Raw genomic sequence first — 27586 nt, forward strand, 5'->3', positions numbered from 1 at the left:
TTTGGGTTTTCTAATTCATTTTTTCCTAATCAGATTGTTGCTACTCCACCTTGTCCACCAGGAGCTCTAATGCTGTTGTCACTGTGTTTCTTCCTGAAACAAGTCCAACACAAATGTGACTTGAATTTATAAGCACAGTGTGGGACACCAGTGCCCTCTGGTGGTCTGATCCTGGCTTTGAGTAGTGGACCAGTTCACACTACAGCTGGTTTACATGTGCTTCTGAATCAAAAATACTCCTCTGAGGGCTGCCCTGGTGGCTTAGGGGGTTTAAAGTGCATATAGTTATATAATTGCAATACTACCCCTGGTATTTTTTTGTAATTCACCATTTCTTCTTTGGCTTTCTCCTCCTCGGTCACCAGACACCACCTCTTCTTTCTCTCTCTCTCTCTCTCTCTCTCTCTCTCTCTCTCTCTCTCTCTCTCTCTCTCTCTCTCTCCCACAAAAATACAGTCTCTCAATGGATAAACCTTAACAGCAACATTTTATTTATTGTCACTATCATAGTACAATGTCATTTATTTTTGGAAATATCTATTTACAATTGCATAAATGTAGTGGTTAACATGGACTTAAACACAAAACATAGCATTATAGTTTGCATAAGAAAGGCACTTCATGATGATAAAAGACACCACAAAGGATCAACATGTCACATGTGGTCACATGTTTAATTTGTGTTTCATACAGTTTGTTTCCTGTAGAATCAGAGGTTTGGAAGGGAAGACCTCCTTGTCTTGATTTTGTATAAAACACTTTGGGGTATGGCTGTAGATTAAGGCACTGGACTAAAATGTTTACATAATGTTTGCTGCTTGTCAGGCAATTTCATGCTTATCCATTTATGGTGAATAACAAGCAGATTTTACCTCTGCACTGGCAACAGCATCACTGCATACTTTTTTAGAGGCTGAATAGCTCCACGTCGGTCAAATGGAACTCACACCTGGTGGGCGTCTCCTCTCACCAGCGATTACTCTGAGCAGCAACTTCTAGATCCATGATTCGCGGTAGTCGACCACTAGCACCACCTTCCAGGTAGCCAGGCTTCACTGCGGGAGTATCTGAGAGCCTCCTCTTGCTCTTGTTCAGGTCTGGATAGGAAGACAAATTACTTAATAAATTTCATGAGAGGGGACGGGCGCCTCCGACCTCGTTAACAGATGGAGAAGCAGATCTGAATCCAAGCTAGGACATCAGATTCTTACCCGAGATTGCCAATAACATCTTGCGTCTGGCTCCAAAGGTGGAGATGCCCACTTCCTTCAGATCTTCATCAGACAGAGTGAGGAATGTCTGGTAGTCAATCTGGATGAGCACAGATAACAGTTGCATCATAATGCTCATTCATGATGCATAACAAATTTTCCTGGGGGAAAGTGAGTGCGTGCTTGTTCGTGTACATCTGTGTTTCAGGCTCTCTGAGGCAAGTTCCCCCACACAGCGTGTTGCATGTGTAAGTGATGATAAAAAATGTTTGCCTCAGAGAAAATGTATTTGGTCTCTACAGAAGTTTACCTCTTGTTGTTCAAACACATCGATGTATTTGATTAGGCCAAGTTGGCTGAGCAGCTCAGGCAGGTCATCCATCATTTGGGGGGAGGGGCTCCTCTGACTGCAGGTTGACGCCCTCCTCGATGAGCACACGCTTTCAAAGTAGCTGCTGCTGCTCGGGAAGCTCTCCGCTACACATCCCAGGTCAAAGTCCAGAGGGGAAGGTTAAAGGTGGCAGAGAGAAAGGGACATGCTGTGTTCCAAATCGCATACTTTTTCTTTTTACAATTAGTACGTACTGTTGCATGCTGCATACAATTGGAACATACTGCTTCTTCATAACTTTGCGCCTGGAACTTTGACCCTTTGAAGGAGTGTGGGTCAGAATACCCAGAAAAGCATGCTGGCTTGCATACTGCAAAAAATCTGACCAAATGCAGTAGGACAAACTGGTATTTTTTATGCATACTGCATTTGACATGCTATCCTTTTTCTGGCATACTAAACCGTATGCTAGTATGGGTATTGGTAACGCAGGGACTGTTTCGTTGTGCTTAAAAACACACATATGTCAGACTTACAGGGTTTGTCACTTCTGCTTCTGTTTATTGAGGACGCAAATGCAGGGAAGGAGGAGGTGGATGATGCAAAAGTAGACGGGGGTGAGGAGGGGGAAGAGGTGGAGGATGAGGAGGAGGAAGAGACAGGCAGGCATGAAGATGTGGATCCACGTCTGTCCCTCCAGTTCTCACAGTTGCTCCCATTACACACCTTTCCCATCTGAGCAGCCCATGTCTAGAGGGAGACAGAGATGTCTAGTGTTTCTTTCATCTGCGAACATTTCACAGCAGCACATTGTACGTCTGTCACGATCCCCTTCTTTCATCTCTCTTCTCTTAGTCAGTGCTAGAGGTCATAAGACAAATGGTTACAAGTGATCACATATTCTCTTGTGTGAGAGGGTTTCAGTGAACATAAGACATCATCCAAAGGTTTAGTCAGAAAGCTCATGTGTCCATGTTGGCTGACCTGTGATAGTAGCACTCTCTCACTGGAAATTATCAATGTGGTGGGCCTAGTGCATGCTTCCTCCCAGCTGCCTGAATCTCTGAGAGATAATTGAACTTATTGGAGGAATTCCTCTTGCCCTTATTAGCCTAAGTGAGTTTGCATCTACACCACTGGCTACAGAGCAGTCGGAGAGCAACCGTTCAGGAGGCTTTTAAAGAGCCGGAAAAACAGGCTGCTAAGGAGTGGCTGTGTTGACTGAGGCGATGGAATCAGACTCCAGGTAATTGAGCGCAGAAATTGGCAGTGCTTGCCCCACAGTGTGATAAATGCTCTAAACTGCTAGAGAGCAACACCAATAAATGAGGCTGTATTAGAGGGCAATAGGGGTGCTTGTTTTACCGCACTGCAACAAAAAACTGCTTTGGCTGCTCAAAAGAATTTAGCAAGTTCAGCAAAAGTATAGAAGTCAAGTCTCAATTAACAATCAACATGAACCATGCTAAGTTGGAAGTCCTTTTTATTTGAGTTTGTTAAACCAGACATTAGGTTAGCTCATTTGTACCTGTTGCTGGTTATTGCTGATGCTCAGGTAGGGTTTGTAGCTGCGTCGGCTGATGTTGCGGAGCTCCTTGACCGCCTCGGCTGGCATGGACTTGGAGAAGCCGAGGCCACTCCACGTGTCTGTGGGCTTCTGGACCTCTGTGACCACAGGCTTCCTCTGCATGGCTGACATAACAAATACAAACACACACAGAAGGAAAATAAATACTTGAAACCTGAATTAACAGATTTGTTTTTGCTACTTGAGAACAGCTGACTCAAGCTCATCGCCATATGCTGATTTACACACTCAGACATCAGGAGTGATATTAGTATTCATTTTAGAGTCATGTTTCTGGCCACTCGGAAAATGTAAATCTAATATTTACTCTTCTTTCAGCTGCTTTGCTGCTCCTGAAAGAAAGATCTATCTTGTTAGCTGCTAAATTCGCCAGCTAGTCGCTAAGACAGTGGGTTTAAAAGAGCATTTAGCTAAAACAGCTGCCTGTTGAGTCTGGAAACAACAGTTGAGAGTTGAGAGTGAACTAAAATATTAAAGTTACAAAAAAAAAATTAGCTAAAAGATGCTTAACTGCTTAACTTAACTGCAGATTTGAGTAATAATTATCTGTGGTTTTGTCACAACGAGCGTCACCTTTCACATTACACATACTCATTTGATTGTAACATAGACATATGGATTATAGCAGCTTTTAGGAGACATATTTGAATGACCACACATTTTCAGAAAGCTGTGCTTACAAGCTGCATTGAGTAAAAAGAATTAGAATTCACACGGATACTTTTTGAAGCACACAACAATGCATATAGCCTCAGTCCACCCATCATGAAAATGCATTGCAGGTTGTCCACGTCTCCTCTGATAGTCTGAATTGGACAAGCTGGGTTCAGGTGTTGAATAATGAATCACAAACAGTGCCTCTCCTTGCCAGCATGTGGCATACTTAATGAAACTCAAATTGCTGAGACTGAGACAGGCAGATACACTATCTCAAATGACAAACAAGTGACACTGGGCCTCTTCTGGCAGTAGAACAGGATCCATATGTAAATGTGTGATAAAAAAATGTAGCAGCACTCCAAAGAGTGCGATATCAATGGGACCAATTATAACTGGTGGGTTGTTACTTGAGTGTGTGTTTGTGAGTAAATGTCCCATTCATATACTGGCATATGGGTGTCTTAATGACTGTGAGGCAGATGGCCCATTCAGACTGCTAATTCATAATCCCATAAAGCAACACTGAGGGAATTTAGTACCATTTGGCTGCAGATCTTCCCAGTATCTTTCATTCAACATGATGGATGAGGTACTGTTTCCTGTGTGTGTGTTTGTGTGTGCGCGCGTGCGTGTATGCGTGTGAGTGCGTATATGTGTGTGTGTGTGTGTGTGTGTGTGTGTGTGTGTGTGTGCAGACGTGCGTGGGGCCGTGCGCGTGTGTGTGTGTGTGTGTGTGTGTGTGTGTGTGTGTGTGTGTGTGTGTGTGAGTTTGTGTACACATACTCTACTCTATTATAAATTTGGCACAGTGCAGTCCATAACCAGGTCCCCTTCATCAGTTGTCTTGGCAGTAAAATGGGCCCCCTCTATGTAAAGCCTGCCTCTGCCCGAGATATTAATGTGTACCCTCCATAACATTTCTGAATAAACTAAATAGGCACCTTCATTCTGGATAATCACATGACATTAAATCATGTTTCTCAACAATATATTATACTTTTCAGTTCAACTTATGAACTTAAAACAGCTTGGTTGTATATAGGTTGCTGTTTAACAAGCAAAACAACAATATACAGTAAGAATGTTTGGGCCAAATCTCCCTGCAAAATGTGTTTTTAATATATCTATCTGCAGCATACAGCAACTATAGATCAATAAAGAAAAGAAATGCTTGGTTAGTAATGCCCTAATTGTTGCTGCACAAGCCTGTGCAGAAACCACAGTAAGAAAGGAAAGAAAGAAATATTAAACATTTAGGAGCACTAACCTCTGTTTGCCAGTAGTTTCTTCCTCTCATAGTCATACTCCTACAACGCACAAACAGGAAATACAGGGGGTAAATATTGCATGAAATTTAATTATTTTTTTCTCTGGTTACTGAGCACAGGCAGGGGGGGGGGGCTTAACACTTCCTGCTGCTGTGGCGGTAAACTTGCTAATCCTCCGCTTTGAGAGTGAGAGATGACAAATAAGCAGGGTAGCAAGCAAAACAAAAATTGATTCTCAAAATCAATTGGGATCAGGAATGTGTAAATCAATAGGTTACATACCATCATGAATACGTACAATGTTCCTGTTGTTCTACAGTTTGATGTAAAAAAGTTGAAGGCGTTAAATCTTTTCTCCTCTGTCTCTTTCTCTCTCATACACCCTCCTCCTCCACAAGTCATTCTCTCTAAAACACTAACACACCTTCACCGTCAAAAGTCTCTCAGAGGTTCAAAAAGGCTTGATTGTCTTTCCACTGAGATTTAGTTATAGCCAAATAAGGTTGTATATTAGATGCAGTGCATCATTTTGTGAAGAAAAAAAAGAGACCTGCATTTCCTGATTTTCCTCACCTCAGCCTGGGATGAGTCAGCGCAAACATCCTGAGCCAGCGTCACGTCTCTCCTCAGGCTGTTCCTCCGCTCACTCCTCCCTCCCTCAGTCTCTGCATTCAGCAATCTGGCACATTCAGGAGACACACACACACACACACACACACACACACACGCGCACACACACACACACACAGACAAGGCTATGTTAAACTGTGATGTGACCCTTTGAGAGCTTATCAACACGTCTTTTTCCTAGAGCAACAGCAGCAATTCTATAGCAGGGTGTCATGAAGTTATATAATTATGGATTTTATTAGGGGAGCACTGCTCCATAAAAACTGCACAGCAACATTTTTTATCCAGAGAACCACAAAAGGACACAGAGACTCAGCGAAAAGGAAAATATAGATGTGGTCAACAAGGTTTCTCTAACTGGGTTTTCTGTTTCTGCAAGATTTGTATTCTCTCGACTGATCTGGCACATGCAGGTGTGTGTGTGTGTGTGTGTGTGTGTGTGTGTGTGTGTGTGTGTGTGTGTGTGTGTGTGCATTAACCACGCTGTAAGCGGCAAAAATATGGGACAATACTTTCGTCCCCACAAGATCAAATTTATTTTTAGGTTACTTGGTTTTTGGTTCAGATTACACTGAGGTTAACACTAAGTCATCAGGAAATGAATGTAAGCCAACACAATGACCTCACAAGTGATAAAAACAAGTGTTTTCATCAGTGAATGCTCACCTGTAAGTTAGCGCCTGCCCTGTTGAATGGCGTCGTCCCTGGACGAACACCTTGGTAATTTCAGGACCCTGGAAACTCCCTCTCCGTCCCATCAATCCCACCCTGCTGATGCTGCTGACTGCATCACACACCTCAGATGATGACATCACCCCAACTTTAGAGCTCTCATCCTCTGATTGGCCAGACTGGTCCTCATTTTCTAGGATCTGAAGGAGAGGAGAGAATTTTGTGCTTTGTGTTCATTTCTAGTGAGGTGTTTCTACCAGGAAGGGGTTGTTTTGTACTGATAGCAGACTATATGAACAGTTTGACTAGAAACAGTAACAACCTTCTCCAGTGGCCGGATGTCTGTTCCCTTCAGTCCTGTCCTCCCCTCATCAGTGGGAGTGCTGAGACCTGGTGGAGGTGAGGGGCGGGGCTTAGTACCAGTCAGCTGCTCGGGAGCTAGCACAGAGCCTGATCAACAATAGGGAACATGAACAACTTTGTACTACTGAATAAAACAGGGAAACATAAAAAAGACACAAGGTAAAACACAAGACATAAGTTTCCATCCATGGCATAATTTGAACGGGCGCATAAAACACAGTCCGAATAGAAACCCCGGGGGGGACACTTAAGCGGTCAAATCATATATAGATTTGGATTTAGAAATCGTTTTTACAGAGACTGCACAAAACAGTTATGATTACAGAATTCAAAATATATAATTATGTTGCACTTTTTTAACACAGTGGCTTTCCAATTTCCATGGCATTTGGATGGAAACACACCTACAGAGACACATATATGTGTGTCTGCTCACCCTGCTCAGAGAGACGAAGCTGCTGCAGCAACATGTTGAGCCAATAGTTGGTCAGCCCGCTGCCGGCTAACACGGGGTCAGGGGTCATCATGGTTACCTTGGCAGTCTCACAGGAATCTAACCCGAGGAGCAAACGGCGGGCCTCGTAAAGACAGGAGATGTTTCTTTCCAGACCTTTCACCACCACTGACTGATACACATACACCAATGCAGAGTTTTACATCAGAATTCAACCCAACACAGCATGTGAGACTACAGGGGAGAGACGTTTTGCATCCAAAATCAAAGTGAACATTCAATAGACATTTCTTATTTAATCTGGTGCGAATGAAAATAAGCAACCACAAGCTCTATAGTGTAGTCCTAGATTGAAAGTGAATTTAAAAAGATGAGCCAAGCAGGCAACAAAACAACAAAATTACCATTTTTATTGTAGATGGTGGGGTGATTCTAACAAGAACAAAGCAGCCATGCTACATTGATAAAGTTGTACCTTGCTGGTCTGTTTTACTTTGGGCTTGACACTAATGAAGACTCCGAGGTTTTGCATCATCTGTGCCAGTTTACAAGGATCTGCCTCCCCATCTTCACGCATGTCAAACATCAAACACACAGGCAGACAGTCCTAGATGTGCATACAAAGACACACGTGCCATGCCGAATGTTAAATAACAGCAGATAAAGAAAACACAAGAAACAAGGATGAAAAATACATTTTGACATACGCAAGCATAAAAAAAACTAAACAAACAAATGCACTCGCTACCTCTTAGGATTGTTCTTTACAACACGTCTACCCTAACAAAAACAAAACAGCTCACTGTACCATGAGCTGCTGCCGAGCCAGACACACTCCGTCAGCGCTGCCCTGGATGAGCAGTGACGGAGGGCCCTGAGGAGAACTGAGGTCTGGTAGGATGATCTGGGTCTGGGTCTGGTGCATGACGCTCAGGAAGTGAGCTCCGTTCTGCCCCAACAGGAAGAGATGCTGCTGGGAGGTGACATCCATCTGGCTGCTCACTATACCGCCTGTGACCTCTGACCCCAGCAGCAGCTCCATCAGGATGCAGGTCGCCTTCTGCCAGGTGATGATGTGTAAATACACAAAATGATATTAAATATGAATTAAACCTTATTGTAATGTGTATAAACTGTAAACTAGGTTTCGTATTTTGCTCGACACTAACCTTTACAGCAGCTGTGTTTCCCTGCAGGCCCCAGACGGTGCAGCAGCTTTCATAGAAGTTGGGTTGTGCCTGAGGATGAGGTGGCACGGCCCTGAAGCTCACACTGACCCCGAAAGTCTGCACTACCTGCTGGATGAGTGGGGAGCCTGCATCTGGCAGAGGCTGGGGCACCAGGCTGACTGGGAGCTCAAAGGTCAAAGACAATGGCTGCAGGTCCTAAGGCGAGGAAGATTGGATGGAAAAAGTGTGATGAAGAGGAGGCACAGAGAGAAGGGGGGAAATACAGAGATGTGAGACAGAGTGTGGCTTTTTGACAAATCTACCTGTCTTCTTCCTGCCAGCCATTCTATTAATCATTCTATTGATCGCTGTGTCTTGGCAGGAGTGAAGAAATTAAGTTTTGAGACAAATAAAAAATCTATCCTGGGTCTTCTCTGTTGAGACATGGACCACTCACTCTTATCATCCTCTTGGCTTCCTCCACTCCTTCTATGGGTCCAGCGATGGAGACCTGGTCAATGTTTAAAAAACAAATTAATATTTAAATGAATTTCCTTCAAAGCTGCAGTTAGTGGCCCGTGAAAATGCCGCATTAAAGATTGTTACCTGGTTGCTTTTCTCCCCTGTAACATTGTGTCGGTTGGAGTCGGGGAAATGGATGTGACAAGATGTGACCTCCATCACCTTTTTGATGTTTCCGCCACCTTTCCCGATCACGTGAGAGTGCTCTGTGTAGGCCACGTCCAACTTTAGAGTCACCTTGTTGACCTGGATTTTATATAAACAGCCATGTAATTTGTGCACATTACTTTTTTAAGTACTTAGTCGCCTTCAGATGTCCATGGGGGCAAATTCAACATGAAAAAGATCCAGCCAGTATGCACGCCGCAGCTGCAAATTCTCACCCTCCTACAACTTAAATTTTATAGTAAAAATATTTTCAAAACAACTTCTTATATAAGGAAGCAGGAGCAAAGTAGAGCACATGTAAAAGCACATCATCAAATTGTGAAAATCAAACGCCACAACTCTTACCCTGGTTTCCAGAACTTCTAGTATCTGCTTTTTGGCTTCCAAAACATCAGCCCTCTTCCCTTCCACCTTCACATGTGGATCTAGATGGAAATAAGAGTTCAGTTTAAGTTCTACACAGTTGAGTATGTCACAGTAAACATAGAACATAGAAAACAGGAAGGTGACGAAACACAGAGCAGAGCACTGATGTGGTGTGACTGAAAATATCAAGAATTTGTCACCTTTCTTTGACTTGGCTCCAATCTTCAGCTTGGATGGCCATTTCACCTGAGTGTCAGTTTCTCTCATCACCTTTGGAAGCACAAACAATAGGAGAGGGTGAGAAAAAAAAAATGGAGCTTTCATTGTATGCCACAAATCACAGCACATACAATCAAAACACACACATAAACGCATCCAGACACACACACGGCAGATCTCGTCGACCTAAGAATACAATGCCTCATTTGCATTTCAAAGACTGCAATTATCTCCTTCATAAAACCTTTAATCACTGGATGCAGAGTGTGGAACAAATGTTAAAATGAAGGCAGAGATGAACTCACTGATTTGTAAGCTACATTAACCAGGAGGCTTTATGCACAGAGGAGAGCAGCTACATTTTATTTTGGTTTATGAATAAAATGTTTCCCGATGTTGACTTACTCTCTCAAAAAACTCCTCTCCTGTCTCACCATCTCCATGCTTTGGAGCTGAAAGACACATAGCAATCAAACATCAAAAAGGAAAGATAAAGATAAACACACATTTCAATATTCCTGCAGTGTGATTTGTCATGTTGTGTTGGTCCGCAGCACAACATTCCTCTGTTTACAACACAAGTGTTCAATATCAAGCATGTGTGTCAAGTCAACATTTAAATGTTGACTTGACTGAAATTTGCTAAGCGACTGGAACAAGAGGTTGCTGGGAACATAAACAATTTTAAAAGGCCATCGCTCCATGGTGACATTTACAGGGTACGGGGTGGGGGGAGGCCCTGGACACCCCCCTCTCCCCTTATCACTATGGGTTACGTTGGCCAGAGCTGAGGAATGGCAAGAGAACAGTGTGGGGTGGAGGGAGAAGGTGGTGGTTGGGGGGGGTGCAACCACAAATTAGCCTAGAGACAGCTAATCACATCAATGGCATTTGCTGACGCAAAGACCTCCCACTTGACCAAGAAATGAAATAACAACTGCAAGATCAAGAATGTGTGAAAAAATAAATAAATAAGAGATTGCTCCTCAGCCTATCAGAGTGCAGTCTGACAGGTTATCACCTAAAGGGACGGGACAGTATTTACTGCCTGACTGACGTTGCTTGAACAGCCACAAAAGCAAAGTCCCACATGCACACACATTAAAACAGCCCACAGTTATCGGAGCTGAATTCACTCCAGCTTTCCCATCAAGAGTCTGCGTGAGGACAAACAGACAAACATAGGCCTCTATCTGCAGCAGTAGCACAAACAGAAAGAGTTTCCTCGGGAACACAGGGGAGGCATTTGTCATAAACCTGCCAAGCAGCGATAACTAACAGAGGCAGTTACCTCTGCTTCACCAACAGGAATGATAATAGCAAAAAAATACTTCTAAATGCATAAGCCATTGCAGGTCATAAATCACAATGATGCAGCGACAGGAGTTAAGCGGATGGCAGTTATACTGATGGTGACAACAAGGACACAGCCAGCTGAAGGCCCTGACAGACACACAGGGTCAGGTAGATAACTGTGAGGAATAGCACACAGGGAGGCCGTGATAGGCATCAGAAAAAGCAGCTCATAGTGGAATGTGAGAATGAAGTTGATAACAATGTCAGTGGAAAACCATGGAGTCCAGGTGCATGGCATTGACCGTCTGACAACTCAGGTCACTCACCATACAACATGTTCTCCAGCTTCTTCCTGTCGATCCTGAACCTCTCCTCCACCCACTCCGGGTCCAGACCCTTCCCTCTTGCATTCTCCTGCCCTTGCACAGAGCTTGCACCTTCCTCCTCTTCCTCATCCTCTTTTTCTTCCCCGTCACGTTGGGCCTCGCTGGGCTCAGGCTTTGATGCTGAGCCGGGTTCTACGCTAGTTTCCAAGTCAGGCTGCTGGGGTGCTATGGTCGCCGGGACAGGAGAGCTCTCCTCGGTGGTGGTGGTGGCCATAGCAGGACTGAGCCTTCGTCAGTGTTTGTGTGCGTGTGAGGATGTGTGCATGTGTGTGACCAAGGAGACCAGCAGGGAGAGAAAAAAAGGGGAGAGAGAGGGGCAAGAAACACCCCCTGTTTCTTTTCTTTAAATCCCCCGCCCCCTTCACTTAATTTAGAACGCAAATCTAACTCTTTCTCTCTCTTCAAGCTGTTTTAGGCCTGGAGGTTTTACTGCTATGGCATCACAGTGCACAGATGTATGAAGAGACTTTACTCTAACACAGACTATGTCTTCTCTATCTGAGGGGCTCCAGACCAACAAACTAAATCTATAACTTCAGCTGAGGCTCACTCTGCTCGGAACAAATCCTCTGTAATCCTCAATTCAATGTCCACAGATTATGTGGATAGTCAAGTCAAGACCTGTGATAAGACGAGATCCACATTTTACCCCCGCAGACAAACACTCTTCCTGAAAAAAAAAATCCTCACACCAGCACACACAGCTAACAAAATAAACGGGTCATCCAGTTGGGTTTCACTGCACGTCTGTCCATGTCTGCCCCCCCTCCCCTTCCTCTGAGGGCTTGAGATTCCAGAGGTCGGGGTGAAGGGAGTGGAGGGGTGTATCGCAGCAGCGAGTGTGTGGTGTTTGTGTGAAGGGGGAGCTTTGCAACAATGCTTGTGATAAAAAAAAAAACTCAAGTCAGAGGTGGAGGAAAAACTCTGTAAAAGTAAAGTAAAAGTCCTGCATTCAAAACCTGCTAAGTCAGCAAAAGTATCAAATGTAAAAGTACCTATTCTGCTGATAAATGTCCTCTGTGATATTTTTATTATAAATGACATTATTAGACTGCTAACGAAATGAGCGAGAGTTTTCTCATTTCCATTAAAAATGTGCTTGAGTCTAATACACCTGTCACCTTTTCATCAATTTTCTCAACTCACAGACATCTGAAACGTGACAAGACATTGCTTTTCAGTTTGGGTTACTCTTAATGTGTGGTGATGGCGCAGTGGATATGACACATGCCTTTGGTGTGGGAGTGCTGGGTTTGATTCCCACTGTGATACATCAACCAATGTGTCCCTGAGCAAGACACTTAACCCCTAGTTGCTCCAGAGTTGTGCGACCTCTGACACATATATATATATATAGCAATTGTAAGTTGCTTAGGATAAAAGTGTCTGCTAAATGACATATAATGTAGCTTTTTATGTTAACTTTTTATATGAAAAGTAATTAGTAACTATAGCTGTATAACGTAGCATTCAATGAAAGTACTGAAGTAGAGTACAAATACCTCCTAATTGCACTTACAGAAAGTACTTACAGTTTTTCTCAATTGCTAAGGCACAATCGTCGAAATGAATACTAAACTTTATTAAACTATATGACTATTAATATGAACATTATGTCAGTTGTTCACATAACTATAGTCATTTACAATTGCCAAAAGGATTTGCATTCATTTGTTATTGAATCATATTACTCTCAAATGCAACTATACACATGTTCATTGTGTAAATCCCTGCGCTAAATAGAGCAACCAACAACACAACCACAATCACAATAAGCTGTCAGACATATATTAGATAAGTAATAGTTATGTGGTATTGTTGTAAGAGTTGTCAGATGGATAGACTAAGGCTAGATGGGGAACAATAAAATTTCTTCAAAATTTAGAGCAACCAAATGCAAATGCTGTCCAATTTAGCTGATGGGTGAAGCTCATAACCAATCATTTCTCAAACATTGCAAGGCAAGACGGAATTTTACAGCTATGGAATATGGAGCATGCAGGAGACAGACAGGGGCAAGAGCCTGCCCGTGGAAGAGGAAGGGGCGTAAGAGAGAGAGTGGTGTGGTGAGGGGGAGAGGAAGAGGGAGAGGGGTACACAGAGGGCAAGGATGAGCCAGAGGAAGGCAAAGGCACAGAGAAACATCAAATGAGACACGGGCAACAATATAGACGTAATAATCAACCATGGCCTAAGTATGACAGAGGCTGGTCGGAGCGTGCAGCCTGTGTTTTCTTCCTTGTACATATTGTACAGTAGTTCCTGATAATTTTGCTGTTTTTTCTGTACAAGCTTTCTTTATGTATTTGCGGTTGGCTGGTGTGTACACACAATGAGAAATTAATGTTTTCTTGAAAGTATATAGTATATAGTGTTTGCCATGGCTAACATCAATACTATTCAGCTGCCCAAGTATACAATACAATTGGACAATATTACATGGTGGGTAACTATCACTTTGAGAGTACAATGTCATTTGACAAGATGTCTTTGCATTTTGACTGCCTTGGTCTAGGCAATGGTAAGGAACCTTTTTGTTTTGATGACAATGATTTATTCATTGATGGATTTGTTTACATTTGAACATGAGTTAATTCTTTTGATTGTGTAATCACCTTTTGCAGGTCACATAGAGAGGTGTGCTAAATGTACCACGTGGTGTGGTGATTGATAGAGTTTTGACAATTGTAAGTTTGTTTCAGTAAATGTGCCAAATCAATTGAGAAAAACTGTAAGTAAATGTTAGTTCCTTTCCACCACTGCCTTCAATAATACCCAGCTCCATTACTTTGTCTGCACTTACTGCCTTGAGACCCTTTTATTGTAAACAAGCAGGCAGCCAAGTCCAATTACAGGGGGAGAAATGGTTTAAAAGTAACAAAAAAGAGCTAATGAGATTTAAAAAATTGCTTAGCACTTATTAAATCCCCTCCTTGCTTTACATTTCCTAAACTTGAGAACTTGAGTACAGACTGAAACATGGTAACAAACTGCGCAATTAGTCAGGTCTAGTGGGACTCTGTTTCCAGCTCAACTCCATGTTTTCCATATTGCCCAGAAAAAGTTTGCCCCAGGCGAATCAGCAAATATTATTTGGCAGTGCAGAGATTTACAAACTACTGCAGGCTAGACTCATATGCCCAAGGAGGATGGTAAGTGAAAGACAAAATCACTGTGTCACCATGGAAACTGGTCATGGAGTAAATTATTCCAAGTTTAATCTGACTTTACAACTGCAGATCTCCTCACAGCCCCTAGTTTAGCCCCGTCTGACTAAAAGAGTGTGTGTTTCCAGTAAGAGTCGCGGGGGGGGGGGGGGTGCGTCACTGTTTGAACCATGGGCCGACTAAAGAAAAGCCAAACCGTCTCGCAGGGTGACTGATGAGCTGTGGGCGGTTTACTACGTAAATCAACCCCTGAACCCATGCATGAGTGAATCCTGTATTCATCTAGATAGATAGATAGATAGATAGATAGATAGATAGATAGATAGATTTTAGATAGATTTTAAAAACTGAGCTGGCACTATAATCCTAAGAAAAACCTTACCTTGATGTGTCCTCAGAAAAATTGTGTATGAGAGAGAAGTGCTACAGAAGCAAGAACTCTAGGAATTAATGCCAAAAAGTTGATCACTTTTTAATTATATATATATATATATATATATATATATATATATTAAATATATATATATATATATATAAAATGGGGTTTTTGTGGTGTACTATAAGACTCGCTCCATTGGTGAGTTAATACTCTTACATAGGCCTACTACTTTTTTGTAATGTAATACTGCAAAGATAACAGCATTTTCTTCACATTTTTGTTTCAATTTAAACTCTGTAAACTTCACTTTAACTGAGCAGATTGTGAAATTACTCTGGCAGCAACAACCATGCATGCTCAAAGTTGCTTAGATCATCTTTCTTTTCCATTCTGACATTCAGAATGGAGAGTTCAGGAGAATGTCTAGACCTGGACTTCACCCCTAAATGCATTGAAGCAGCTTCCATGTGATTGGTTGATAAGATAATTTCATTAACGTGAAATTTAACAGGTGTTCCTAATAATCCTTTAGGTGAGTGTACTAGCCTACTCCACTGGTCTGCTGTGGGTCGGTCCCATATTATACAGTCTGTGGTCGGTCCCATAATATACAGTCTGTGGTCGGTCCCATATTATACAGTCTGTGGTCGGTCCCCATCAGCCCGCATGGTGACGCTGTGATGCTGTGAGTCTTCTCAAACTCGTCACCTGAGATACTTCCGGGTTGGTGGTCTTCCGACAGCATCTCGTGACAGGTTTTATTTACCAGCAGCCAAACTGCTGCTGCTGGAGCGAGAGGCGCCGGCTGCTTCATGGGGCCAGAGTCTGAGCACCACATGAATCTAAACTTGCCTTTTCGGAGACAAGTCTTTAGTTAAAGCTGCCGTAAAAGACAAACCATGTGGAGAGTTCAAGGTTTCGTTGGAAGAGGTGAGACTCCCCTTTTACATAAGCTAACGTTAGTGCCATGTCGTTTCTTCAAGTATCGCTTTTATTAAGAAATCAACGCCGTTTATAGTGATTCCGGTGTTGCTTAACGTTAGATGTCTTTAGCTAACGTTAAGGGTTATAGGGAAGTCAATTCATATATATATATTTAAAAAAACTTTTCAACTTTTCTTTCTCTAATTAGTTACTACTCTGTCATTGTAACTGACACCGTCACCCTGTTTATTTTGGTCAGTGCAGTCAGCTCCCGTTACTAACCTGCTGTCACAACCCGCTGTGCAACGCTAACTAATGGTTGAACTGTTAATGCTTTCAAATGTCAATAACGTGACATGCACATATGCCATTTAGACACTAGAATGTGTGTGTTATTTGGAAAATATGTGTTACATGATTTGTCTTTGGCTGTTATTATCTTAATTATTTATCTTAACCCTAATTATTATTATAGCAATTTCTGGATTTAATTGTATTACTTTTTAGTTGGCATGTCATGGATTTACTTAGAAGCTATTACTGATTTTCATAACTTATATTTGGGTTTTAACTTATATCTCTGTATACGTTTGTGTGCACATATATTTTGAGCAACTATTCAACATTAGTATTGCACTGCAAAACTACACCTCTGTCATTATAATACCCTGACACTCTTTGTAATAATGACATTTCTTTTCATGCAAGTCAGTGTACACAAGTTAACCAACCAGATCTCATTACTTGGGTTTTAATAGCCTATTCCTTGGTAAATAGATGATATTTCAGGACTTTGATACTGTGTCTAAGTGCTAGTGCAAATGGCATTTAAATCCGACCATATAACAAACCTCAATTTCAAGATGCTAGGTAGTTGATTTAACATAATAACATAATCAGGGCTTACCCTGCCATTATAAGGTTTAGGTGCAGCACCCGAGCCGTTTTTGGCATCACCTAAGCCGAATTAATGTAACTAATCTAATGATTGTAGTTGGACTTCTTTAACAAGTTTTGTCTTTGAGTTTTTTGAGTGTTATTTATTATCTGCTCTAGCTTTTTCGTTTTACAAAATGGTCCAAAATGATGTGAAGAAGAGACGCAAAACTACCACAAAGGGACACAAGCCAACTACAAAAGACGCCAAATGACCACAGAGAACCAAAACAAAAATTACCAAAAAGAGACACAACATGGCTACAAAGAGACGCAAAATCCCACAGAGACACAACATGTATGGGGAAATTACATTTCTTTTAAATTGAAAACCATTACATTTTCTTAAGGAAGGATGCCTAAACCCCCGCAAAAATACACACACCTAAGTCTTCCACAAACCTAAGGAAAACACTGTAACTGTATCTTTATGAGATGTTACCCAAATCGGGTATATAGTTAATGAATCACTTGCTAAGGTTTTAATGGTCAGTTTTAAGCATGATTAATAAAATCTCATGGATGTTCTTGGTTTCTAATACGCCGTCATATCAGCAGTAAAGCATATTAATACCATTTTATTTTATTCCTCCCATAATTTCCTGTAATTTTGTAGCAATTAACAGATAAGCTGTTTTGTAGAAAGGTTTCTGAAAAGGACTTTGCAATGTGGGGCTTATTATAGGCTAATATGAGACAGAGTTCACTTCTAGTTAATTAATTGCAATTAGTTCTAGTGTCTTATCTAGAGAGTCTCTTTGTCAGGGCACAGCAGGTCAGCTATACATGCAACAATGTGAAATGGGTCTACAGTCAAGCATACAATTCAGCATAAATGGAGAACAAAGTTCCAGTGATTCATGAATAAACATTTAATTGGGTTCCTAAATGGAGCAGTTCTCTGCTTTGGAAATCAACAACCGCTTATAAACTACCAAAGTAACTAGGGGTGTATCGATACATCGATCTGGATGGGAATATCGATTTTATGTTTTTATTAAATAGTGCAGATAGAATATAGGAAAGGGCAGAGGAGAGAGAGGGGATGACACAGCAAAGGGCAGCGGGTACATATCATCTTTAAGACAAAAGTGCCTTTATTTTGTAATTCCCACTTTATATTTTTTCTTTTCATTGAAAAGAATATTGTGTTTTTCTTTTATATGGCTGGAATTCAGTAATTGTTCAATCCTATTTTAGTTGCTTGTTGTGAGTTGATATAAATGGAACTGAAATTGGGCACACGATATCGTCTCATGTCGAACGCAGCCTCTAAATTGAATCAAATCGAAATTTCCTTGAAATTTATTAGGAAATTACAGACCATGTTTTGTATGTCAGGAGGAGGCTGAATCTCCTATTGCTCCCTGACATTTGAACACTGGGCATTATTGTCTAATTTCTGCTGTTTTTGTCTTCCCATCACCTCTCAGTTCTGCACCGATGCCATGGCAGCACCCCCCTGCGACTTCCCCAGAACCAGGGGCAGTCTCAGGGACTGGGGGAGGTTGAGGTCATCAACAGCTCAGCTGTCCTCTCCAGCTCTCGACACTCCTCTGACATCAGGTACTTCTATCCTTTCTTTTTCACTGTTCACACTTTTTCCAGGTCTGATGAGAAAAGCCTCGAAAGAAAGAAGAAAGAAATGGAAAAACACTGAGGCTCTCACTTTGATCTCACGACTTCTTTGCCCACAAACCACCAGCCATATTATCAGCTGATGAAAAGAAAACTTTTAAAAGGTCAAACCTCAGAGACTACCCTCATCCCATTCCTTTCTTGTTCCTTTACCCCTTCTTTGAACCCGTTCTCCACCCGCAGCTCTCTTGCTGCCTTCCTTTCAGCTGGTTGCATCATCCAGCAGCATCTGCTGTAAGCATGAACATTGTTAGTCAAGCGCACAAAAACAAAGCCTTGCGCCTTAAGCAGAGTATTTCTGTGATGCCTTCATACGATATACTGGAAATAGAAACAGACATATACTTGTTATATGTTTTTTGTACTGTTTTTCTGTTAGCTCTCAGAAAGAGGAGGGTGGAGAGAGGAGGAAGAAACAGAGGACCTTTCAGTTTGGCTATGCTGAGCTTCCACGTTACACAGCCCTGGATGCTGTGGGATGGGTATGTCTTCATTTTCAAATGTAAAAGACCTAAAATATTTACTGATAGGTCCAATATTACTTGGATATCTGGACTGATTAGAGAAATAGTGCATGATGGCCTGGCTTTTTGATAACTATTAGTATTAAAGGTGGAGTCTGCGATTCTAATCCAATACTCTTTTTGGCAAATTCAGCAAATATCTCTTTGCGGTCCGCTACCAGTCTGTCCTGTGTGTGTGCGCTGAAAAGAAAAGCGGTGTTCATACACCAGTCCTGGCTCTGTAAATGGGAAACAAACAAAGCATTTCAGACCAATCCACCCAACGCTACTTGGTTTGTGCTCGTGCACAGAACGGGAATGGCTATGGATGTATAAAGAAATGGCAGTGGGAGCAAGGGGGACGGTAAGTTTGTTCTGAAGGATGGGAGGGGTGTATTTCTTTAGGTGTTGAGTTCAAGACTCCCAGACTCCACCTGTAAATCAATTTTAGAACTAACTGTGATCGCAATAACCAACTACAACCTTCATGAGAAAAAGAACAGACACTAAAGCAACCATTCAAAACCAGTCCACCTCCATAACTGTGATCTTTGCTACAGACAAAATTGTGCCACTGTTCTCATCTCCACACTTATTTTATACTAAAAGTGCTGTGTATTTAACTGTGTATCAACTAAAAACTCAAAGGAATTGCCTTAGTTGCTTGCAGAAGTTCATGTTACAAGTGTAAAAGTAAATACAACCATTAAACAAATATGAATCAGGCATTGTGGCACATTTGGCCTTTTGCCAAAATATGAGATGGCGACATTATATGGGTCACAGTTGCTCACATCCACTGCTTACCCACACATATTCTCCATCTGCAACTCGCTGCTTCTTTTCTTCAACACCACTGCGAAGAGTTTTGGTTGAAATGGAAACCCGCTGACTGTTGGCTCTCCCTGATCCATCGTTGGCCATTCCTGGTATACAGTATGTGGGTGCCAGGAGTAGCAGTGCACATCTCACACATCTCATGTTTTCATGACAGCGATGACAGTGGAGCTGATGTCTGTCCACAGGGTGCTGCAGCAGTTCTGTTCATGCAGATCTGCAGGAGGATCCACTCCCAGTTCTCCTCAAGCACTGAGCCGAATCCGATCCCTGGAGCCCTGACAGCACCCTCCACTCTGCACAAGTGTGGCTACCGCATCCTGCTGGAGATCTGTGAGTGGTGTTATTGTAACTAAGCTCTAGGTCCACTGATGGTTCACCATTTTCACTTAAACTGATAAAATCCATTGCCAAGATAGTTCTACACAACGGATATTTAATCATCTCAAATCTTTTTTCCTTTTTTTAATTTTGTGTGAAAATGAAAATCCTTCAAAATCCTGATTTAGTGTTGTTGTCTGGGTTCTCCAGTGTCTAGACGAGACGTCCTGCCCACAGGAAGCAGTGTGTTGTGTCTGCAGGGGGTGCCAGAGAGACAGGACAAAGACCAGTCTCTGAGCAGCAGTTCAGGTGACTCCAGTCTCCACAGCAGCAGTGAACAGGACCATCTGACTGCTGACTGCTCCCTCTCTGACCAACAGAGGGCACTCCCAAACCAGGATTCTCCTATACCCGGTTTGTTCTGTGCTCTGTGGTAGTCAAGATTGTTTAAAGAGTTTTTATATATTTTTTTTTCTCAAAATATTATTGACCTCACATTTGTAGGGGTGATGAAAATTATATTTTTCTTGCCTGACTCACAGAAGAACCCCTTCTGTCAGCATCCTGTACTTTGCAGAATGATGCCAACCGAGACAACACAGAGACTACAGACGCTAATGACAAGGTGGAAGACTATCTCATTTAGTTTGTGTGAAGTTTGTTTCAAAAAAAAAAAAAAGCAGCATTTTTTTCTTCTTCTTTGTAACTTGTCATCTCAGCTTGATTGTTGTTTTTCTCCTCTTCTGTGTTTTCAGGACATGTTGTCTGATGAGGAGAGGCTGGCAGGAGCAGCATTGAATCTCAGACATGTGGGCGAAACCAGCATTCCCGTTATCCTCAACATCATTGGTAATGATATAATGACACAGTTACACACCAAATAATTTTCACACATTCATTCCTACTCAAGGCAATCATTTTACACCAACCAAATGTTCTCCTTTTTATAATCTTTTTTTATTTATTTTCCTCTTCCCATAGCTTATATCTCCATCTCTCTGTTTATGGCAGGTCTACAAAGTTCCAAGAGTGAGAACTACGAGGAAGCTTTTACATGTTTTGTAGCTGCAGCTCAGCAGGGTTACGGCAAGGCCCAGTTTAACACGGGTGTGTGCTACGAGACAGGCAGAGGAGTCAGCAAGAACAAAGAGAAGGTGAGAATCCAGACAGCACACTTAAAATAATCATACTTATGCTCCTCCTATATGAAAAAATCAATGTTGAGAGATCATTCTTGTGTGTTTTTTCTTTTCAAGGCTTTGTATTACTACTGGCAGGCAGCGGTTGGGGGTCACAGACAGGCTCAGTACCGCTATGCAAAGCTGCTCCTGACCAGCAGGGGGCACCAGAGTTTAGAGGAGCTGAAAACAGCCATCAGCTTACTGGAACAGGCTGCTGCAGCTGGACTCACCAAGGTATGAAATCAAGACCGAATCCTATTAGCTCTTCCTCATTCTTTCATACAATGCCTTTTTCAACTGTGGTACATTCCAGAACTATTTAACAAAACCAAAAATAATAATTTTCCACTTTATAATTTTATGAGATTGTATACAGTACTTCAACTTAGTCATTCAATAACTTGTTTAAAAATCTTCTTTCACAGGAGATATTTAGACATCTCACAGTACAAAAAGAGCAGGTATAATAAAATAAATGTTGGCTGAATTTAATTTGGCTGCTTCCGTTTCAGGGTTCCTGGTATTGTGCATGCTGGCTCACTCTCACACTGTCATGGCTTACTAGGACATTTGAATAGAACAGAGTCAACATAAATGTTATTAGTAAAATCTGTGCTTTAAAAAAAAAACAACCTATTATTAAGTCAAAATGTCTTTTGTGAAAAACGAATATTATGATTAAAAAGAGCCAGTGAAATGTACAACATTGTTAAGCCATGAAAATATAACAATATATAACATATAACATTTTATTTTCTGTTTAGTTAAAAAAACAAATAAAAAAAAAAACCTGGAAGAGGCATCTCACTTTACAGCATCTTGTTAAATATGTAAAACAAATTGTGAAGATTAAATGATACAGGAACTGTGTGTTATTAAACAGTCGTCTCATTGCTGTTTACCACGGTGGCTAACCGTGGGTCACTTTATGCTGGCGTATTCCAACAGAAGTGAATCTACTATCTCTCCCTCTCTCTATCTTCAGGCTCAGGTCTGCCTGGCCTCGGTCTACACTCAGGAGCCGGTGAGAGACAGGAGCAGGTCTGTCCACTACCTGAAGATGGCTGCAGAGAGCGGAGTGAGTGCCTCTAGATGCTTCGAGGGTTTTTTCTGTGGCTTTAACGTTCCCACTGTCCCTTCTCAGTCATTCTGTATTAGCGAACAGAGTATCCCCACCATCTTCGGCTTTTGATATCACAACTTATTTGTAAAACATCCCTACTTAGACTTTGTGCTGCAGCTGTGTTGAAGTAATCTTATCAATTACTGTTGCTGCAAATCACTTTCTTGCTGCAGCCTTGCTGAATGTCCCAGTGTTGAGTGTCACGCGGGGCTATTGTGATTGTTTGTTTGAATAGTGACATCTTCCATCATCTCCCTTTAGTACTATGTCTATTTAAGTTCCTGGTGTCGGTTGACAATGTGTAATATTACGTGTCCAGCCTGTCTCTGCACAAATGCCACCAAGTTCTTGATATAAAAGGTTATTCTTGAAAACAAAAAAGCCAAAATCACATGTTTATTTATATGCCTCCGTGCCCTGCGACAGCCGTGGCTGAATACCTTTTTTATTAAATTGCCCTTAAAGTCTTCACTACAAAATGATGAGTCTGGACAGACATGGATGTAAACGGCTGGTTGGCTGGTTGGCGGAGGCATACAAGAGCAAGGCGGTAATTGTAGTTGTTCATGTGTGCAGGACGACACCGCCCTGCTGTTCCTGGGTCAGTGTTTTGAGAGTGGCTTTGGGGTGGAGCAGAATCTGAGGACAGCGATTGAATACTACAAACGAGCGGCTCAAGCAGGCAACAAGCACGCTAAAAGCTTAGTGACGCCTCCTAGTGATACATTCAGTAAGGGTAAGCACACAAATTTCACATTTGTATTGATCATTGCATATTGTGCATTTATTAGTGATGGCACCGCACGTGGCAAGCTTTTAATGAGCCAAGACAGCAGTGATAATATCTGTGGGAATGAGCGATGGATTTCTCTTTTGTCTCCCTCTCCTCTTCAGCAGAAGATGCCGTGTTGCGCTCCATCCGTTCAGCTCCGTGTTTCTCTGCAGCCGACCGTCGGCTCCAGCAGCGGCTTTCCTCTCTCGGCAGTCGCGTCTCTCCCTCCACCAGTCGCCCCGTCACCCTTCCCCTCCTGCCTCACTCGTGGAGCACCGGGAGCCTGTGTGCCCCCCCGCCGCTGTCCTACACGCCTCTTCACCTCCACCCCAGCAGTGAGGGAGGAGCCTGCCAGTGGACTGTAGGGATAGGATAGTTTACTGAGCCAGCACAGGTCCAAATGAGGAATGTATTTCATAGCGTGAATGTATTTTCACCAGAGGAGAAAGGTCAAAGTGTGTTAGGTGTGTACATATTGTGAAGTCTGGATTAGAGTGAATAGATTTATTTACATTTATATATATTTTATACCTTTTTATATACTCCTGTATATGAGTGTGTAGACATTAAGGTGTTTAAGATTTGTGTTTTTGTAAGTCTGAAAGAGTTGTTGGATACAAGGTCTTATATGTAGAATGAGGAGGTTTTTTTTAATTATTTGTTTCTATTTAGTTCAGTTTTTTTTATATTATATAATATAAGTTATATATGTTCTCCTGTGAGTAAGAAAATGTGATCTAGGTGCCTTTGGGTGGGTTGAAGATGTCAGGTGGATACTTGTTTCTCTCCCTTCTGATGTGGCATTTATCACGTTAAAAAAAAGGTTTTGAGGTGTGTCATAATTGTGCCTGCAAACTGTATTGCTGGGTTCACACCTCTGAAACTGTCAAAGTGCTTTAAATTAGTGTCATAGGTTAACCCTCAATAAAACCATTACCATCTTTGTAAAAGAACAACTATAGAAGTGACAAAGGGAAAAGCATTGTGATAGGCCAACCTGTTAACTTTAAACATGCCAAAGTGAATTATGATGCACTGTAAGGAGGATGTTGTTCTGTCATGGACACATGCTAAGTAAAAAAAAAGTAAAAAAGTTTTATGGCTGTCTTGTTACTGTATCATTACTGTTAAAATTCACTGATGAACAGAAACCGTATTCTAGGAACAGGGAGTGGTTTGTCTGTATTCAACAATAACTTTAATTTTAATTAAGCAGTGCAATAGATGGGCTTGTTCTGTTCTGTATGGAAATAACTTTACAAATTATAACATTTGTTTTAGAACCACTGAGTCCATCCTCATGCAATATTGATCTAAAGAGAACTAAAAGTGCCTATGTGTTTCAGGGGCAGATGTGATCATCGTTCTAGCCCTGCAAACCATTCATATTTCTCCAGACTACTGCATGACGTAAGGCTTCGATGATGTCTGATTTCATTACCTGAGTTGCAAAATAACACCGGTAGATTTATTATGTTTGCGTCTCCTTGCGCCGAACGTCATGCGTCCGCGGCAGTGATTGGCCGGCTGGGTGAGGGCTCCACAGCGCCACGCTGCTCCGGGATCCTCTGGCGCAGAGAGAAAGCGCAGCTTGGCCGCCAGCGAGCACCGAGCCGGGCTGGGAGAGCAGATGATGTGATCTAATACGGGCGGCCGGCTGCAGCTACGGGCGGACTGGCACTTAAGCAGCTGTCGAACTCGGCGCTGCTTACTTGTGTGTGTGTTTGTGTGTGTATTTGTGTATTTGTGTATTTGTGTGTTTGTGTGTCGTCGTGGGAGCGGAGGCGCAGAAGCCCGGAGGCTGACCGAAGCGGTGAGTGGATGTAAATAGATGCTCTCGATGGGATACGCTCCCCTCCCAGTGCGGCGGTAGTGATGAGGCTGGATGCTGAAGATCTACTGCGTCTGTTACATATCGACAACACTGCTTCTGCAATAACTCCACCTATGCGTCCTCGGCTTATGGTGGATAAAAAAGACGATCTTAAAGACGATCTAAAGCTGTTTCTGATAGATCAGTGAGGGAGTTTATTAGGGTGGCAGCAAGAAAAGAGGGGCTAGAATACTCCACCCATGACATCATCGACTTTTTCAAGTTCATTTTCTTCCCACCTCGTGCTTTCATCTGTTGCATTTAATTTCTGAAGCAGTGGGTGCAGCTCAGAGTTGAGGAAAGAGGCCTACCATTACAGGGAGTAAGTTGGTGAGAATGGTTTCCTCTCACAGCCAAAGATATCTGCAATATCTAGCTATTATCTGACAATGAATCTCCAGAGCATATTATTGATGTGAAGTGATAGGAATTTGATATGTCTTGTGACCTTGATACAAAAGCACTCTTGTCTGTAAATCTGTATACAAGGCCAACAGACAGTATAAACAGCTAGAGCAGATAATTATGAAACCTTGGTCCAAAAATAGAGGGATGGCATTGTATTTTGTCTGTCAACAAGTTGTATTATGTGAGTAAATAAGTAGGAGAGGATGTGACTTGTATATCTGCTTGTTTTCTTTCATATATTACTTTGCATTTGACTGTAATGTAAGCAGCAGTGGTGCACAAACAAGGAAGACCAGCAACTGAACAAAAAGATTAGTTTTAATGATACATGATACTTTTTTTTGCTTTCCTGTGACAAGCTGCTAAAATCTCGTGCACCTCATGAATGACCTCTGCTGTTGGAGAGCACAATAGATTTATTGAGGACAACAGTTGAACTACCTCTGTGTGTTTGACTGTCCGGCAAACTGCTGTGTCATTCTCCACGCTTTCTCCCTCTCTAAGAGCCATCATCTCTCCTCTCCACTCCCCTCACATCCTCTCTTTGCCCCACTTTGTTTAACTAATGGAGATCTGGCTGCATTGTCGGGGGGGGGAAAGGAAATAAAAGGATGATCCAGTTTGTCTGCAACCCAGATATAATAGTAAAAGAATAGAAGAAATGGACAATGGGGAATTGAAATGCTGTTTGCTTCTTTCTCCTTGTCTGTTTTGGGGGTTGTGTCTGGATGTGTATGTATGTGTTTGTCCTCTGGGTCATGCAACACATTTGCTCTGATTTTTAGCTTCAGTGTGTCAAGGCACAATTTGTTGTTGTCTGGTGGAAAGCGTGAATCTCCAGCTTTTGAGGCCTTTACTGTACTTTACTGATTTTGAAAGATTTTAATAAGCCTAAACATTCAGGAAATGAATGATATAAACCATGTAGTTCATCAGTCAAAGGGTTACAATTGGAGTTACAAGGTAGTTATGTGACAAAAGCATTGCTGATTGATAATAGCTGGTATTCTGATGAGACTGCTCGGCTCAGTGCAGGTAGTTTGTACCTGTTGACACTGTGTTTGTGAGTGTGAGCGCCGATTCAGCACAAACCAAACAGGTTGTTGTGGTTGTCTGGCTCAGTGACAGAGGGACAACACGACAACCACCCAGGGAGAGGGGAGCAGATAGGGGCCCCGCATGAACAAAGTGCACTGCCCAGGGAATCTGCTCTTTCCAAAAAACCTGCCCCCAGATCTTGTCGTGCTTTCAAATCTGCTGCGTTTGTATTTTCCATGTTTTTGGGAAAAGGGCGCTAATGATGACTGCAGCATTGTTGGCTGACAGGATGTTTATACATTTCCCTTGCATGCCTGGGCATGTTTTTCTACCTGCAGTTGTTTACCAGCTTCCCACAGATAATTCAGAAACAGAAGTGACAGTGAAGCAACCCATACACGTGCCCCGTCTTAAGATCAGAATGATTCTCTGCTACTGTCTTTGTTGCTCTCCATCTGTCTGTATTCAGCATTACAGGGCTGATCCGCCCGGAGATAAAAGAGACACGGCTAGCTAGTTAGCAGGAGCTGGCTGCCACTTCTCCTCCCCACAGACTGGCTTACTGCTCAGCTCCGGCTTTCAATGTGAGTCCTAGATGAATACATGTAGCCTCTGACTCACTCCAAATGAAATCCAGCTTTATGTGTTTTTTTAACACTTCAACAATGACACTCTATGTGTAAAATAATCAGCACCATGGTGTATCAATAAAAACCTCTGAGACTAGCAGAGCTGCAGCCAACGAGAGCAAAGAGCAAGATGTTTTTATCGGCTTTATGTTCATTTGTAACATAAGAGAAATGCAAATGAGTGACACAGCACTGAACGTCCCAACTTGATGATGTCATCCATTTGTGATGATTTCAGAGACACACAAAGAGAAAACACCCAGAGAGTACTTAGGTCAGAAGTAATTAATAAAAACAACAACATTTTTATTACATTATATTAAATTATTTGTAGTATAGTAGTTTAGTACAATATATAAGCAGAGAGGCCAGAGGAACAAAGCTTTTAAAAATGTACTAACCCAGTGACCAACAATTAGAGATAAAATTGGAGATAGGTAGAAGCGTAAAAGAAGCTTGCAGCCACAGGATGGAGAAGTGTTATTGTACTCTGACTCACTCACTCAGGGAAAATGGAAAGCAAGAAACACACCCGTCTCTTAAAAAATCAAATG

The 27586-nt window shown here is 42.1% G+C and overlaps 3 protein-coding genes across 7 annotated transcripts in view; 2 read left to right on the top strand and 1 right to left on the bottom strand.

The window, feature by feature from the left end:
- Positions 1 to 535: 535 nt before the first annotated feature.
- bicc2 (bicaudal C homolog 2) lies at positions 536 to 11517 on the bottom strand. The gene is made up of 19 exons (XM_028588794.1): positions 11244 to 11517; positions 10027 to 10073; positions 9603 to 9672; positions 9382 to 9461; positions 8953 to 9114; positions 8804 to 8857; positions 8347 to 8562; positions 7986 to 8237; positions 7653 to 7784; positions 7160 to 7349; positions 6683 to 6810; positions 6355 to 6560; positions 5632 to 5737; positions 5058 to 5097; positions 3071 to 3234; positions 2079 to 2292; positions 1522 to 1688; positions 1212 to 1311; positions 536 to 1097 (listed from the first exon to the last, which is right to left on the bottom strand). The coding sequence occupies exons 1-19, from the start codon at positions 11515 to 11517 to the stop codon at positions 967 to 969; spliced, it is 2733 nt and encodes a 910-aa protein (XP_028444595.1). The 3' UTR covers positions 536 to 966.
- A 3879-nt stretch (positions 11518 to 15396) lies between these two features.
- On the top strand, positions 15397 to 24187 carry dele1 (DAP3 binding cell death enhancer 1). Of its 4 annotated transcripts, none has more exons than XM_028589354.1 (12): positions 15397 to 15779; positions 18143 to 18275; positions 18727 to 18829; positions 19876 to 20020; positions 20219 to 20422; positions 20551 to 20633; positions 20764 to 20857; positions 21020 to 21162; positions 21265 to 21423; positions 22175 to 22267; positions 22889 to 23048; positions 23207 to 24187. In XM_028589354.1, exons 1-12 carry the CDS (start codon positions 15749 to 15751, stop codon positions 23458 to 23460), a joined length of 1602 nt encoding a protein of 533 aa, XP_028445155.1. In that variant the 5' UTR covers positions 15397 to 15748; the 3' UTR covers positions 23461 to 24187. The 4 variants fall into 4 exon arrangements, with proteins under 4 accessions (XP_028445155.1, XP_028445156.1, XP_028445157.1 ...); XM_028589355.1 differs by having other exon boundaries at positions 23210 to 24187; XM_028589356.1 differs by having other exon boundaries at positions 20554 to 20633.
- A 438-nt stretch (positions 24188 to 24625) lies between these two features.
- apbb2a (amyloid beta (A4) precursor protein-binding, family B, member 2a) overlaps positions 24626 to 27586 on the top strand; it is a 38775-nt gene continuing 35814 nt past the window's right edge. Inside the window, exons 1-2 of one of the 2 annotated variants that reach the window (XM_028589247.1) lie at positions 24830 to 24897; positions 26873 to 26987. The gene's annotated coding sequence lies outside the window, so the exon portion shown is untranslated. Of the gene's footprint in view, positions 24898 to 26872; positions 26988 to 27586 lie in introns of both variants that reach the window. The other variant, XM_028589246.1, reaches the window with a different exon arrangement.

This window comes from Perca flavescens, chromosome 10, assembly GCF_004354835.1.
Source record: "Perca flavescens isolate YP-PL-M2 chromosome 10, PFLA_1.0, whole genome shotgun sequence".
In the NCBI taxonomy this organism is placed as follows: Eukaryota; Metazoa; Chordata; class Actinopteri; order Perciformes; family Percidae; genus Perca; species Perca flavescens.

Bases quoted from the DNA above. Each gene is read 5' to 3' on its own strand.
- dele1 (XM_028589354.1), top strand. From the start codon at position 15,749: ATGTGGAGAGTTCAAGGTTTCGTTGGAAGAG. The intron at 15,780-18,142 runs GTGAGACTCCCC...ATCACCTCTCAG, and splicing joins TCAAGGTTTCGTTGGAAGAG to TTCTGCACCGATGCCATGGC. The intron at 21,163-21,264 runs GTGAGAATCCAG...TTTCTTTTCAAG, and splicing joins TCAGCAAGAACAAAGAGAAG to GCTTTGTATTACTACTGGCA.
- bicc2 (XM_028588794.1), bottom strand. From the start codon at position 11,517: ATGGCCACCACCACCACCGAGGAGAGCTCTCCTGTCCCGGCGACCATA. The intron at 7,350-7,652 runs GTACAACTTTAT...TATGTGTATCAG, and splicing joins AAGTAAAACAGACCAGCAAG to TCAGTGGTGGTGAAAGGTCT. The intron at 3,235-5,057 runs GTTAGTGCTCCT...TTGTTATGTCAG, and splicing joins GAAACTACTGGCAAACAGAG to CCATGCAGAGGAAGCCTGTG.